General features: G+C 58.2%; 2 protein-coding genes across 2 annotated transcripts; both read right to left on the minus strand.

Moving 5' to 3' along the window:
• Nucleotides 1–412: 412 nt before the first annotated feature.
• Nucleotides 413–8,700, minus strand: VOLCADRAFT_103203 (uncharacterized protein). Its single transcript, XM_002946915.1, has 15 exons — nt 8,190–8,700; nt 7,973–8,113; nt 7,759–7,893; nt 7,495–7,626; nt 7,055–7,204; nt 6,690–6,791; nt 5,936–6,037; nt 5,214–5,368; nt 4,532–4,817; nt 3,753–3,905; nt 3,610–3,674; nt 3,149–3,252; nt 2,721–2,819; nt 2,243–2,382; nt 413–1,624 (listed from the first exon to the last, which is right to left on the minus strand). Exons 1-15 carry the CDS (start codon nt 8,193–8,195, stop codon nt 1,562–1,564), a joined length of 1,833 nt encoding a protein of 610 aa, XP_002946961.1. The 5' UTR covers nt 8,196–8,700; the 3' UTR covers nt 413–1,561.
• Nucleotides 8,701–10,133: 1,433 nt separating this feature from the next.
• Nucleotides 10,134–14,564, minus strand: VOLCADRAFT_87090 (uncharacterized protein; the record flags this gene model as incomplete). The annotated part of the gene is made up of 4 exons (XM_002946916.1): nt 10,134–13,400; nt 13,883–14,041; nt 14,310–14,343; nt 14,554–14,564. The coding sequence occupies 4 exons, from the start codon at nt 14,562–14,564 to the stop codon at nt 10,134–10,136; spliced, it is 3,471 nt and encodes a 1,156-aa protein (XP_002946962.1).
• Nucleotides 14,565–14,688: the final 124 nt, after the last annotated feature.

Below are 14,688 nucleotides of genomic sequence, written 5' to 3' on the forward strand. Positions count from 1 at the left end.
CCTTAAATCGTAAACGCGCGAATCCGGATACTTCGCCTAGAGTTGTCCGGTTAGCGACTTGTTAGGGCGTTGCACATGAGCCGTTCGGGCTGCGCTACAACTACAACTAGATCTAATCTGGACTTGCAGATCGTAGATGGCAGAAAGCCAAAGGAAAACCAGCTTGTAGGTGGTGCTGCGCCGCTCCGGACTGCGATCCTGCTTTGGTTTGAAGTTTTCAAGACAACGACAACAACCGCAACGATGACTTTCCAAAGCTGCGCGTCAACACGTCACCTTTTGCACAAAATACGAACAAAATGCTTTCTGCTTACGGTATCTTGGACATGTCATCTTGATTGCCTTTCCCCATACCCCTCAACTACACAATCCAACGAACAATCGAGGGCCCGTCCCTCCATACTGCGTGCTTCACGACAGGTCGTTACATCAAGCACAGCGCCTGCGCAACAGGCATTCAATCGCTGTTACTCTACTCTGCACCTCCCACGTAACTGGGTCACCGGGGTCGTCGTTGCTTTCGGACAAATGGCCAGCGCTGCGCGGCCATCTTCTTGCCACGAGAACGCAAAGGACTGACGACACAATGAGCGAACGCCACGAACTCTAACGCACCTCAGCCCAAGCGCGCATGCGCAAGACCCAAGGCCCCAGGAAGAAATCCAGAGCCTAAGAGTATCTAAGGGTTTTTTTGCGCTGATCAGCTTGCAGCCGTTCCTTCACTGCCTCGGCAAAACCCGTTGATGATGAAGAACTCCGGGACCTTGAGAGCCGTTTCCGCCATGCGACACCGATTTTGCAGTTGCTGCAGCGGCAGCAGTAGCAACAACAGAGTCCTGTTCCAGCAGCCCGGCCGCTGCACGCACATCCATCTAGGCGGGGGCATCAAAGAATAACTGTCGCGCAAACAGGAGCGCACCGTCATGTCGCAATCGCTGTCCAGCTAGGCTCGGCTGCTACATCGACGGACGATGTTATCGGTATAACGGTAGGATTAGCACCAGAAGTCGTGTAACTGTTCCATGCTCCATTGCTCGCTACACCGGGCCCCTATCCCCAATGGTGCTGTTATGGCACACACACACACACACACACACACACACACACACACTCTCACCCGCCACTGAAGGCAACCCACGCATGCCACCGCGGTCCGGGGTGCAGGTGTGCTGCCGCCCCGTTTTACAAGAGTCCCAACGGGTCCCTGCCGCCGCTATCGCGGCACCAACAAACGCACCAACCGAGCCAACCGAATGATTGATGCCCTGCCTGGGCGGAAGCCCACTCATGTTGCAGGGCGGCGGAAGCAGCAGAACATGTCCCATTACTCTGAACTACTACCGGCATTCAAGTCGAGCGCCACATTAAGGGTCTTACTACCTACCCATCCACCCGCTCTTTTTCAGTGTATAAGTCCCCGATAGTAGCACTTGATTCCAGCCCGTCCTCCCAAAAATCCATTTTTTTTTCTCACTCAGTCGCGTCGACACAGTGCGTCGTCCTTCCGGAAGTCTATTGTTCGAACCCCGGCGACGCCCACCCTCTGCAAAATCTTTTTAATTTAGTAGTAGAATGCCGTCATGACCCAGTTGAACAATGCGGCGCCGACAATCTTCATGGAGACCTGCACAAAGCAAAAAAATGGAAACCGGGCAAGAAAACAAAATTCCTTCGATTCCGCTATCCATAAAGGAAAACCTCTACTCGAGGTAACTGGCATATATCTTATATTCCCCCACCCCACAATTTCTAGATTGCTCACTCTACACTCACTCTACACCCATAGCTATCTTGGAAGAAACGGTGAGGCGGAAATTTCGTGTCGTGCAAAACGAAACAACGCCAAGCCCCTGCCCCCCAGCAAGTCCCCCTTCATCGCCAACAGGAATCGAACACAAAACCTCCCGGCGGCTGCCCCGAAAATCCCGCTCGGAGACGTTGTTTACTAGGCACGAGGGTGAGGAGCTTCACCGGTCAAACTGGCTGTCCAAACCTCCCGGTGGCCTACTCCAGGAGCGCCATACATTCACGATTGCTCCAGAAATCTCGTATGAACACAATTGTCTGTTTTCTGCTGGACTACATCGCACCTTTTCTTTCCTTCCCTTCCCTCTCTGCCCCGTGTCCCGTTTCCTAAGGAGCTGTTACCATCTGATCCAGCAAAAAATCCATCCTGTACACTCCCAGAATGCCGCGCTGCGGTGCGCTATCCGCGGTATTGTTGCGCTGCGCGATCACTCACAATGATGTTGGGGATGCCCGGGATGATGGGCAACGTAAGCTTGAACTTCTGCACCAAGATCTCCGGCAGACTGAACACCAGCATGCCGGCAAAGGTTGCGAGGACGCCCAGCAGCAAGCCACGGGCAAAGTTCCGGCCGGCTGTGGGTTCACCCATCGCACCATCAGGGCCCCCCGCCCCCCAGGAAGGCAACAGGACGTGATTAGCAACAGGGTCAACATATCGGGCATGTCCGCAACGTCTTTCACTCGTCACACCGCAACCTCCTCCCCTTCATCCTCAACCCCCAAACCCCGGTCAACTACCGGTGCCGGTATCTTTCTATGCAGCTTGCAGTCACAGCCACACAGCCCACTACCCTCCAGCACCTGCCGCGTCTGGCCTCACGTGGTCGTCATCTCCACTTTCCTCCGTCCTTCCCTTCCCCGGAAACCACCTGTGCCACCTCATCCCTCTCACTTCTATCTTCCCAACTCACAGCGGCCGGCTTCCTCCTCCGTGGCCATGTCCGGGTCCTTGGGGGGTGGAAGGATAGCGTTCTGCTTCATCACATTGCCCGCAATGCCGATGAGCCCGCCTGAGGAAACCCCCGAAGTGGTGAGGGCGAGGTAAAGAACCGGCAGATAAGGAACATGGAGCAAGGGACACGGAATAACTCCCCCAAACCCCCACCGCCGCACACGAATATTTTAGATACAATTCGATACAACACGCGGCATGCAGTACACCGCAAAAGACATGCGCTCACACGAGTGACATAGCGCCCTTGGTGCCGGGGGGTTAGATGTGAGCACCTAGGGATTACGCACGTAAGGCTCACACGCGCATGAGGAGAGGCAAATGTAAAACACACGCACGGTAGGGGTACAGGAACCGGGTCGAGGCGGGTGCGGGCTTAGTACTTACTAAAGACGGCCAAGTTGAGTGCGGGTTGCTGAAAGCCGTATGCCACCATCCCCAGCTGCATAGCGCCAATGACCATGATGACCTTTGGAGTCGCATCCCAGCGCCTGCATTAGCCAGGGGTATACACACCCAAACGCGCCTTCCATTTCCCGTGCCCATCCGGAACCATTCACCGTCACACGGAAATCATCTCCATATGCTATGACGCGTTGGAAGAGCAGTTGAGCAATGCATCCAGCAGATGCCCATCGTGCCATTTGAGTCAGAGGGCTGCAAAGCATGCGTCAGCGATCAGCGGTGTTGCACGAGTGCTTGAATTCCGACTGAGAGCAAGTTGCACAGATCTGGGTCGGATATTAGAACATGGACAACATGTTTGCCTAGTCAGGAGGTCCTGCGGCTATGCCCTTGCGCCCGGTTTCCCGTTGACCCCCGGGCCATCCACAAGCGCACGGACCCACTTTGGTCGCCACGGGAACAGGGGCTCTTGGTCAGCATATGCAACGGACTTGCTAACGCCTTTTCCCTGCGTGATTAGCAATGCAGAATCGCCGTCAAGGAGCATGCCATGGGGCTGCCCCTTACACCAACGCCAGCCGCATACCTTCATGCGCGCGTTCAGCTGTGAAAGCATTATGTTGCTGTGTGCTGATTCCACCTTCTGAAGCATGTCTGGGTTGAATCTATGCTCATACTTCTTCACTCGGTAAGCTTTGCCAATTTCAGTACTGTCTGCCCCCCGCTCGATGCCCAAGAGCTGCAACAGGTGGACAAAAGTTAGCTTGGCAAGCTTTATTTTTTTCCAGACGTGAGTTGCGCCCGCCGTGCCTTGTATGGGTCATCCGACGCCGCCGCTCCGCAAATCACTCGCGACTGTTGTAGCCGGCATGGGTTAAACGGCGCAAACTTCGTTGTGGATTGAAATGGTATAGGTGTGCGCCCTGCCCGCAGGCCCGCTGACCGCTGCACCTGCATTCTTTCGAGAGAAGTCTACCTTGTTTCTTTATGCGTCTAGTCTAGCTCGAGTTAAATGCATATAGTACTCTTAATAATGACGTCTATTCCCCTGTTTTAGCTTTCAACATACAACATGCAAAAGCAAGGCTGAAGGCTCAGATCCAGAGTCGTCGTCCCAATGTTACATCCCCTCTAATTTCCGCTGTAGGAGTGCCACGAGCTCCGTTAACCGGCTATTTTCCACCTGCAGTTCAAAGGAAAGGGCGACCGAAGCGACCTAAGTCTTGTTCCCATAACAAGGATTAGGCGCGGTCCCAGGGGTCAGAATCGTAGCACCCAGGCCAACTTAGGAGAAACAGTCACACACATACCTATACGTTTTCATTGTAAAATATGTTAATCTCCTTACCCGCGCACCAATCTTACCTCCAGCAGCCGTAGCTGTTGTTCCGCAGGGCTGTCCCAATGCGCTCCTCCCCGCCCGCCACCACCCGCCTGGCCTCCACTTCCTGGTCGGCTCCCGCTGCCCGGCCGCCCTGGCCCTGCCGTTGGCGTTGACGCCGCCGACGCTCGCTGCTGCAGTGCCAATATGATCGCCTCCTGACGGTCAATCTGCTCCACCTGCTCCGCCACCCGCCGCCGCAAAGCCCCGAGCTCCCGCCAAAGCTCTTCGTCGTCGTGCGCGGTGGCGGAGGCGCAGCGGGAGCCGGCCCTGTACAATCAGATGTCCGTACATGCAGACGCGATAAAAAGAGACAATACTATTGACATTTTGTAGCGCCATCCGATATATAACCTTCGAACGTTGAATATTTTATTTATCTGAGGAGCAGTTGATGAACAACCGGCTGCCTTGTTCTGGAGGTGACCCAGGACGGGCTATACTCAACCCCAGCTTGACATCTACCGCCTACAAAGCGTCCCACATGCAAGCGCCTCAGGAGCCCCCCCCTTCCACTCAGTCAACCATCGCCCAGCCCTTGACGCCTCTCCTCCCTCCCCCTTCACTCGCCCATCAGCTAGGGGACAGCGCTGAATTCCTGTGTCCTGACCTATTTTCCGCCTCTACAGCTCTCCATGCTGAAAATGGCCAAAAGAGCTCCCTCACCTGGCGAGGCCGGGCTGCTCCGAAACCCCGCCACCGCCCTGCCCGCCCTTCCGCAGCGTCGCTAACTCCGTCTTGAGCGCGGCAATGAGTTTATCGTCCATTTGGGTCTTCTCCAGTACGACCGCCACCTTCGCCTTGACACTGGACAGCTCAGCCTGCCCAGGGGCAGGGACGGTGTCGTGCGGGGGGGTTTTGGGAAAAACGACAGAACATCAACCGAGGACGGCACAAGGGGGTTGTAGAAAACGAGGATGAGGATGAGGATGAGGATGTGGATGAGGTTGTGGATGTGGGGGAGAGTTGGGACCGAGGGAAATGAAGACGACGGAGATGAGGGAGCAAGACGAAATGGAACGCGCAATGGGGGAAAAAGGGGGATGAGGGGAACAGCAACATCCATGAAGAATGAGGGGCGGAGCCAAACTATAGGATGGAACGCCAGGCCATGCAGTTTGGTTTGACGTACGGTGCCGTAGAATCCACCTTACATAAAAAGGGCTGTTGTAGTTTAAACGCCCTTTCGGAAGTTCTGTTTACCTGGTAACGTTTTTGTAGTTCAGGTTCATGGTATCCGTCTCTCTTCTGATTAGCCTGGACGCCAGCGAGACGCACATGTCAACCCTAGGGGCCCCCCCTACGATAACGTGTACCTGAACCCGTTACACTCCTAGTTTGGTCGCACGAAGCCCTAGGACCACAAAATCCAGACCAACCCACCGCACCTCCAGAATCTTTCGTCGTGACGTGGCACCGTCGTACTTGAGCTTCAGCGCGTCCAGTTCGCCTCGAACTGCCATAAGCTCCAAATTGAGTCGGTTCATTTCCTGCGTGATAGAGGCACAGCAATGCCCCAGGGGTGTGCTGTCAGGCCACGTATTTCTTCCATTTTTGTTTTCCATTTTTTATTGCCGAAATCCCGTGATGGATGAAGGCGGAACAATGCCCTAATTCGAAACGCGATGTTTTAAGTATCTGTTCATGGTCATGTGCGCATCTGTGCGGAAGTTGTGTGTCAACACGCGGCAGGGTGGAGAGACGGATGAGGTGGAGAGACGGAGAGACGGAGAGACGGATGAGGTCGGCGAGCGCGGGGGCTGAGATATGGCCATCCGTAAATTGCCGTACGTAGTAGTCAACATGCTCATGCCGTGAAAATGTCGGGTACCGACTGGCCCCATTCCTCCCCCATTTTCCCCGTCCCCCGAAAGTTCGGTTCTCCACAATTGCAGCCACATGATGGAGCGGAGGCCCCCCTACTCCGCAGCTCCATCCCAAACACAAATTCCCGTAAAGCCCCCGGGGCTGCTTGCCTAGAGAGCCCAAAACACACGCGGGGCTCGTGACGTGACCGGCGTCACGTTGGGATCCCCGCAAAAACCCCAGCATCCTCTTTCCCCCCCTCTTTTCCCCCCCTCTTTCCCCCCTCTTTTCCCCCCCTCTTTTCCCCCCCTCTTTCCCCCCCCGGCCCCAGCTCACCTGGTTTCGCTCCTTGGAAATTTTGTTGATAACCCCCTTGGCCGCGGCCTCCTGCCGGGTCTCCAACGGGCCCTGACCCGCAGCCGCCTTGAGCTGCTTCACCTGCAGTGGCAGTGGCAGTGGCGGCGGCGGCGGCGGCGGCAGTGGCAGTGGCAGTGGCGGCGGCGGCGGCGGCGGCAGTGGCAGTGGCGGCGGCGGCGGCGGCAGTGGCAGTGGCGGCGGCGGCGGCGGCAGTGACAGTGGCGGCGGCGGTCGCGGGGGAGGAGGAGAGTGGGGAGGGAGCGAGTCCCAGCCTGTTCCCACCCTTAACTCTCCACCATGTCGAGCCCAGGTTGTCGTACACACTCCGTCGCAGCGCTCCTCACCTGGTCCCGCAGCGCAATGATCTGCTCCCGTCGGCCCTTCCATTCGCCGGCGCCGCCCTCATCGAGGATCTTGGACAGGGGCACTTCCTCCCCTACTTCGCGGACCAGCGCGCGAGTGAGCTTCTTGTTCTCGGACTCCAATGCGAACACCTGCCGCAGCAAGGCAGGGCAGGCCGGCAGGGCCGGGAAGGAGGGAAGCAGCTCACAGCGCGGGCAACTGGTAGAGTAGGTAAGAGGTGTGGGAGGTAGAGAAGGGAAACTGTGGGAGGTGGAGGCGAAAAGGTGTGAGGAGGAGGAAGGGGGGAAAAGACGAACCACGAGCGAGGGGAAAAGACGAACCACGAGGAAGTAGAGGAGGGGAAAGGGTGGTGGTGGTTTGGGGTCTGGATTGTGCTCGTTTTGCGGCTGGAGGGCGTGAGGGCCGCAGCGCCAACTCCGACCTTTTGCTCCAGCTGCGCGATCTTGTTCGTCGTCTGTAATAACTTCTCCTTCCACTGCGTTGCCTCACGTTGGGCCGCCTCTGCTGCTTCGGCTGCCTTCTCAACCATGCTCCGAGCCACCTCCTCGATGGCCTGCATAGGGGCCGGCAGCTGCATTGTTAGCAACAACTTGTAGTACCACAGTACGGCTTTTTGGTAGCTTTGTGAAAAGGTGCAAAAATGAAGCCAGCTTACCGCGTAGGCATGTATGGGTTGCTTCCTTACCTCGACGGGTGGAGCAGCGCCAGCTCCGCTGCTCGAAGATGGCCGGCCGCTGCTGCCACCCCCGGCAGCAAGGTCGGCTTGCAGCTTTGACGATCGCTGCTTTTCGCGCTCCAATGCCAGGTTGAGGATACGATTCTGATGGAGCAGAGAAACACAATCCCTGAGCAACTCGGTCCCGCGGGGTGCATGCAAGCAGAACCCGACTTGACTGCACCTTTTTTGATAGTTCGATAATTTTTGCTGCTTGTATATCTTGCGAAAGGTCTTGCGCAAGCTCCCTTAACGTCGCTAATTCGCTTTCCTTGTCGCGCAACTCCGACTCCAAGGCCAAGCATTTTTGCTGAAGTTCGGCAGCCTACGTAAATGGCGAGAACAGCTGACATGTTACAGCTTTGAGAACAAGTAAACTCTGCGTTAACAACCATACGTACATTCATGGCTGCTCTCAGTCAGAACTTAAACGAGGGATTTGCCAGTCGCCAGGGCGCGTTAAGTAGATGCAATGACGCTCAGCAAAAAAATAAAATAACTGTGTCAGCGTTCCGAAACATGAGAAGAGTCAAGTACGGTAAACTGCACGTACAACACAAAACGCCGTTTCTCCACTATTTTACCTCCCGATCGGCTCAAACCACATGCGGCGGGGCTCGGAATCTCACCTCTGCAGCAACCATTTCCAGACATGGCAAGATGAACGCGCGTGTGGGTTTGCACTGGTCCAACACACCGACCGAGTCCGCGAACACCACGCTTGGGTAACCACAACCGCAACCCCCGCCTGCCGCTCTGCTCCCCCTCAGGCAGCCGCGCAAACATCGTTGACCAAAGGACAAACATCAACACGACTTTGTCGCAAGCTTTGCAGTCAAGCGGCACACACGCACGGCACTCGAGTCCTGAGGCCAAGTTGCGGCCAGGAGACGAGTGCCATGCCAGCCCGCGTCACAAACAACAAATACAAAACACGGAACGCACATTAGACCAGGCCAGACCACAACCACACCACCACACCACAAGCTTCAGCAGCATACGTCATGAGGGGACTGTCCTTGCACAATTAGGGGTACTCTCTCTAGTCCACGTTATCGCAACAGTCACAAAACGCTAACTCGTCACTCCAGGACGATCACACGCACTGAGCACATACAACGACACACATAGACACCTACAAACTCCAAACAGCGCGTCTTTTGCCATTACACGCCGGATGCCATCGACAGCCCGTGCTAGCTCTCCAGACCCCTTCTCCACACAGCTCACAAGTCAGCATGCATTTTCCGCCATATTGGATGGCTAGACCTAGCAGCGGTAGCAGTTAGCCCGCGTTACAACCCCCCAACACCTCGCCTCAGGATGCACACACACGGCATGCAGAATGGACTACATCGCCTCTTTAGCGCTTTACTCTTAACCCATCATCATCATCACAACCCCTGCTCCAGCCCTCTCAACTTTCCTCATCCTGGCATCCATGCATCACCACACACAAAACGCACCTAGGCGCATCTGCCGCTCTGTCCTTTCCCTCTTGCGTACCATTCTGAATCGTCGTGGTCTTTTCCTGTCCTCGTCGCCCCCTAAAAACTGTTCCCGCAATTCCCAGTCAGGCCCCAATATGCGAAAACCCCGTAGAGAATGAGGCAGACAAAGCTGAAAGAGAAAAGAGGAAGAGAAGAAAGAGAGGGAGGGATGTGAGAGAGGGAGGGAAAGGCAGCCTGCCTCAATATGTTGGGAAAAATAACCTCTCCAATGGACGCCGCTGCTGCTCCTGCAGTGCCGACTCCAGCAGAGTGACTTCATCCTCTGGGAACCATGATCGTCATCATCGTCATAGTCATGCTCAAATCATCGTCATGATCATCATCATCATCATCATCAGCTTCGTCACCAATATCATCATCATCATCATCGCCATCATCATCAGATCATTATCACACAACCCATTGCGCAGGGCACATGCAACTGAGCATGTTCTTATGCTCTACCCATGTCGCCAACGCCGGCCTAAACACCATCACCATCACCATCTACAGTTCGAACGGAGTTTCTTTTGAACCCTACCTGTCCCTACAATCCCCCGCAGCTGCACACGTGTGACTAACATGTTTTTCTAACATGCCGCATAACCGTCCTAATCCTGGCCCTCCCTGCCGCAGCCGCGGCTATGTCGCCTCCTTTGGCCGCCACCCAGCCCTCTTCACCAGAGTACCTTTCCCCTTCTACTCGTCATTCAGTTTTGGAGCACTGGTTTCTAAGCCCGGCGCGGCCTTCCTCCACGTCCTGCGCCCAGATCCCGGATCTCACTTTTCCCGAACGCCGCCTCTACTATATTCCGCTCTTTCGGCCACCTAGTTCATTACTGCTTCCTCCCTTTGCTAGAGCCACGACTCATCCAGGTCGCCCAGCTCCAACTCCTCCAGCTGAAGGGGCACCCGCGAATCGTCGTATGATGGCATCATGAGCATACTGCTGTGCTGCATGGCGGTCTGCGGCTGCGGCTGCGGTTGCGGTGCCGGCTCGGGAGCAGGCGCGCTGGGCTGCGTGTCGATCACCACTTCCTGCGGCATAGGAGATAGCACGGGCTCCGTCGCCTCGCTTGCAGCACTGACTTGAGCCGGCCCAGCAGCCGCCTCCGTGACACTGCACACCGATTCAGAAGCCCCCCCAGCAATGGCAGTAGCGCCAATGGCCCCGGTAGGGCACATGGGCACGACCCCGCGTCCTGCATCCGCGGAGAGAGGCACAGGCAGCGCATGGCTGTCGCCAGGCGCCGCTGCCGTCGCCATGGGTTGAGACTGCTGAGCAACCGTCGACTGCTCGGCAGCTGTAGCTACTTCAGCTGCCGCAGCAGGAGCATCAACAGCGTTTGGCGGCGCCACGTCGGCACGTGCTTCATCCTGCCCCTCCTCATGCATCTCCACCGCCGCGGCTGCCTCACCCCGCCTCGCACCCACATGCGCCTCTCCCGTACAGAGTCCCCCCAACGGCGGTACTGCCGGGGGTTTTGGCTGCGGCTGGTGCTCCTGCTCGACCGCGGGCACCTGACTCGAATGCCGCACAGCAGCACCTGCCACCTGCACCTCGGCCGACTGCACGTCGTTCCCCATCACCCGCTGCTCCGCATCGCTGCATGGTTCGTCGGACACTGGCCTATTTGAGGACGTAACCGCCTCCGCCGCTTTGGTGGCCTCTCCCACTAGCTCCTGCTGCAGGTCCTGCTGCCGCCGCGCCTGCTGCTGCTCATCTTCACCTGGCGGGGCCCCCCCACAATCCACGTAAAGCACCCGGCCATCCGCAGGCGGGGCACCCATCATCGATGACCTATCATAACTGGCGGAGTCCCCAGCACCACCGCCGCCGCCACTACAGGAGCTGCGTCGTTTCTCATACTGCTGCTGCTGCTTATCCTGCAGGAGACGTAGCGGCGTTTCCTTGAGGCCTCCGGCCGCGGTAATCAACTCCCGGCTCTCCCCCTGCTCTGCTGCTGCACTCACTGGGCCCGGCGACGCCGGCGCCGTGCTATCCTGACGATGATGCGCCTGTACGACCACGGACGCAACGCACACCACCTCTGCGCTGCTACTGCCGCCGTCGTCGACCTCCATGACGATAGCATCGCTCGCCATCGCCACCACTGCCGGTCCCTCCCGCACAGCTCCCACCACCACAACCGCCGAGTCCACCGGCCCTGTCTCCAGCAGCTTTCCCCCTCCTCCTCCTCCTCCTCCTCCTGCCACCAAAGCCTCGTGCTCAGCAAGCTGCCGAGCTACGGATCTTCTTTCCACGGCCCGTCCAGCTGTTTCTATTCGCTCATCCGGGGGCTCAGCCAAACCATCTGGGTCAGCTTTTCCGTCCGCCACGGCGACATCGTCCGTGCTGCATTGCCCACAAGCCGCCACTACCTGCCCCTGGTCGGTGCTGCTTTCGACCTCCATGGGCGCGCTGGTGACAGCATCCGGCGGCAAGGCAGCGCAGCCATGGGCGGCCTCCTGCTCACCCGCGCACGAGCGCATGACTACTATGGCCTCAGCAAGTGGCGGGTCCTGCTCCTGCTCGTGCAGCCCCTCCCGTGGATGCTGTTTTTGTTGCTGTGGTGATCCACTTTGCCGCTGCGGCTGGACGCCTTCCGTCGGCGCTACCTGTACTGCCGCAGGCGCACTGACGCCGGATACACTCAGCTCCGAAAGCCCAGGCGGCGCGGCTGCTGCGGCACCGCTCCCCAACCCCCCTAACACAGCAGCGGCCGCTGTGGCGGGGCCTGGCGGCAACGGCGGCGGCGGCGGAAACCGCACGGGCGCATTTGTCGTCAGCTTCGCCGCTGCTGCCTCCTGTGCGCGTACCGGCCCCTTCTCAACGCCCTCTACCGATAGAGCTGGCCGTTTGAGCAACGGCTCAGCACCAGCAGAGGCCGACAGCCCGCTGCCGGCCGGTCCCGCCGTCACCGTCGTCGTCCTCGTCTGTGTGTTCGTCTGTATGTCGCTCGTATCACGTTCTAGTTCCCAACGGCTCCTTCGCCCGCTGGGCCGTATGTAGTACGTCACTGCTGCCGTACCTCCCTGGCTACTGGAGTTACTTCCCTCCGTGCTGCTGGCCGACGCCGCATCAGCCCCGCCGGCATTGCTCGGTCCAAGACCCGGAGGCATCGGCCCGCCGCCGCTGTCCGATATACCGCTCCCTCTATAAAAGCCGTTGGCCGCTAGAGCAGCTGATGGGGGAGCGGCGGCGGCGGCGGTGGCGGCGGCCGCGGCCGCGGCGCCAGTGCCGCTGCCGCGACTGTCCGTTCCATGAGGTGGAGACCCAGGAGGCGGCCGCGGCGGCGGTGGCGGCGGCGGCGGCGGAAGAGGCTGTGACGCGGCGCCGTGTCCGTCCTGACCGTAGCGACCATGCCAGCCCTGGCCCTGGCTGTGATGCGACGCGGCCGGGCCGGAGCCGGGCCCTAGGCCTGGCGGCGTGCGTCCGTTCGCCTGATTGTACCGATTGTAGCTCATGCCGTTACGGCCACTACCCTGGTTCTGCGCCTGGCTCTGGCTGCTGTACATGGGCGGCGGGGGGTAAAGCGGCGGCCGTTGATGTCCCAGCCCCGGAGGCAGGCTTCCTGGCGGTCCTTGGTATGGGTGTCCACTACCTATGCCTCCGGGCAAAACACCCCCAACGCCCACGCCTATGCCAGGTGGCATCGGGCCCGGTGGAACACTGTTACCAGCTCCATAGTGGCCCAATGGCGCCATGTAAACCCCCTGCGCCATGAGTGTCGCTGGCGCCGCTCCCAGGAAACTAGGAAGCCCCTGCCCCTGCGGAAAGAGTCCGGCAGCAGCGGCAGCTGCTGCGGCGGCGGCGGCAGCCGCCGCCGCCGCGGGACCCTGGGGTAGAACCCCTGGCGGACCTACGGGTCCGAGTAGTCCGGGTGGTATGAGTGGCGGCGGCGGTGGCGGCGGCGGCAGCGGTACAGGCCGCGCGCCATTTGGGTTTGAGTCCGCGCTGTAGGGATCCTGGCTCTCAGGCGCTGGGTGTTGCTGATAGGCGGGCATGACCCCTCCTGGAGCGGCCGTCTGTGTCCTGCCGCCGGCTGAGCGCCCAGGGTACGACTGAATGGCGCTGGAACGGCCGCTGCCGGAGGCATCTCCCAAGCCCAAGTGTGGGTCCTGTGCGCACATGCACACGCACATGCAGCAACCCAAACTTCTAAGGGCATTCCATTGGACCAGCTTTAGGCCATATGGGCAATGTGAGGAATGCACACCGTGCATCTTCGTCCGCTCTGAGGACACGTGCGTGTGTATGTGTGTTGTGCACACATGCGCTACGTGTTTGCCCTACCCTGGGGTATTCCCCTGGGGTCTTCGGAGACTCGCTGCAATGCCTACGACTAATACTAACATTACTACTACTACGTGTTTGTCTAATATCCATTGCACATAATACAATAGTTATTACATGTGCTTCTGTACGGGGGTGGATGGGGGGAGAGCAAGCGGACGGCACCGATGCGACGCAGCGTATGGCGGGAGGCGGCGGCGGTCGCTATGTAGGGCAGTAGCGGACGCCGATGAGGGTTGGAGTGAAGCCCAGGAGCCCGGAGCGACGGTATCGGGCTACACATCATAAGGTGGTATTTGAGTCGCACCTGTGCGCTTGCTTCTGTTATGGAACCGCTTGGAGATTTGGACTGAAGCCCGGCCTGCCGCAAAGCCACAGCAGCCCTGCCGGATTCCACTTCTAGCATCTGTTCCGCGCTATAAACATTTTCCATGCGCCAAAGTTTGAGGAGTTTATCGACTTGAGCCTGCGCATCGGTGCCAAGTGGCGTTGTGACACGCTGGTGGTAGAGCTCGAGGGACACTGCTATGGGACTCAGAGCCACAATGGGTGTGCACCAGCGCAGTAGCAAGCGTTTGTTAAACAAGCATCGGCCTACCGAGAATTCCAAGCGCAGATCCATGACCAGTGCCGACGTGAGCGGTTGCAGGCGCTCCGCTGGTTTCCGAGCACACAAGGTGAACCGTCAGCAAGGACAGTTACAGCGTAAGTCTGGAAACCTGTATCAATCTCACCATAACGGTCTCTAGGTCCCTGTTGTTTTCTTGACTGCCGCAGAAGAGTGGAAACGCAATAGAGTAGGTGCAGCTTGCCGCGCATGTTCGGCCCGCACTTGCGGTACTGTTTCTCCAAAAGGACCAGGATATGTTTGTAGCACTGTCATAAGATGAAAGGAAAGTTTTATTTACAATTGAGACACTTGGCGTCTACTCTCCGCAGGCCGTCCTCGTTCCCCTGGCCAGCCCGTCCTTTGCGTACCGTTCGCTCATGTTCTAGGGCCAAAGAGGCAAGACGTTCAAGCCGCGATGTGCCTGCCTTCTGGATGACCTGCTCAAGTTCTGTTTTGTACTCCTCCTCGATTTCCCACATAGTCGCCAGCTTAACAGTCTCAGG

The sequence above is a fragment of the Volvox carteri genome (genome assembly GCF_000143455.1).
Source record: "Volvox carteri f. nagariensis unplaced genomic scaffold VOLCAscaffold_4, whole genome shotgun sequence".
Taxonomy (NCBI): domain Eukaryota; kingdom Viridiplantae; phylum Chlorophyta; class Chlorophyceae; order Chlamydomonadales; family Volvocaceae; genus Volvox; species Volvox carteri.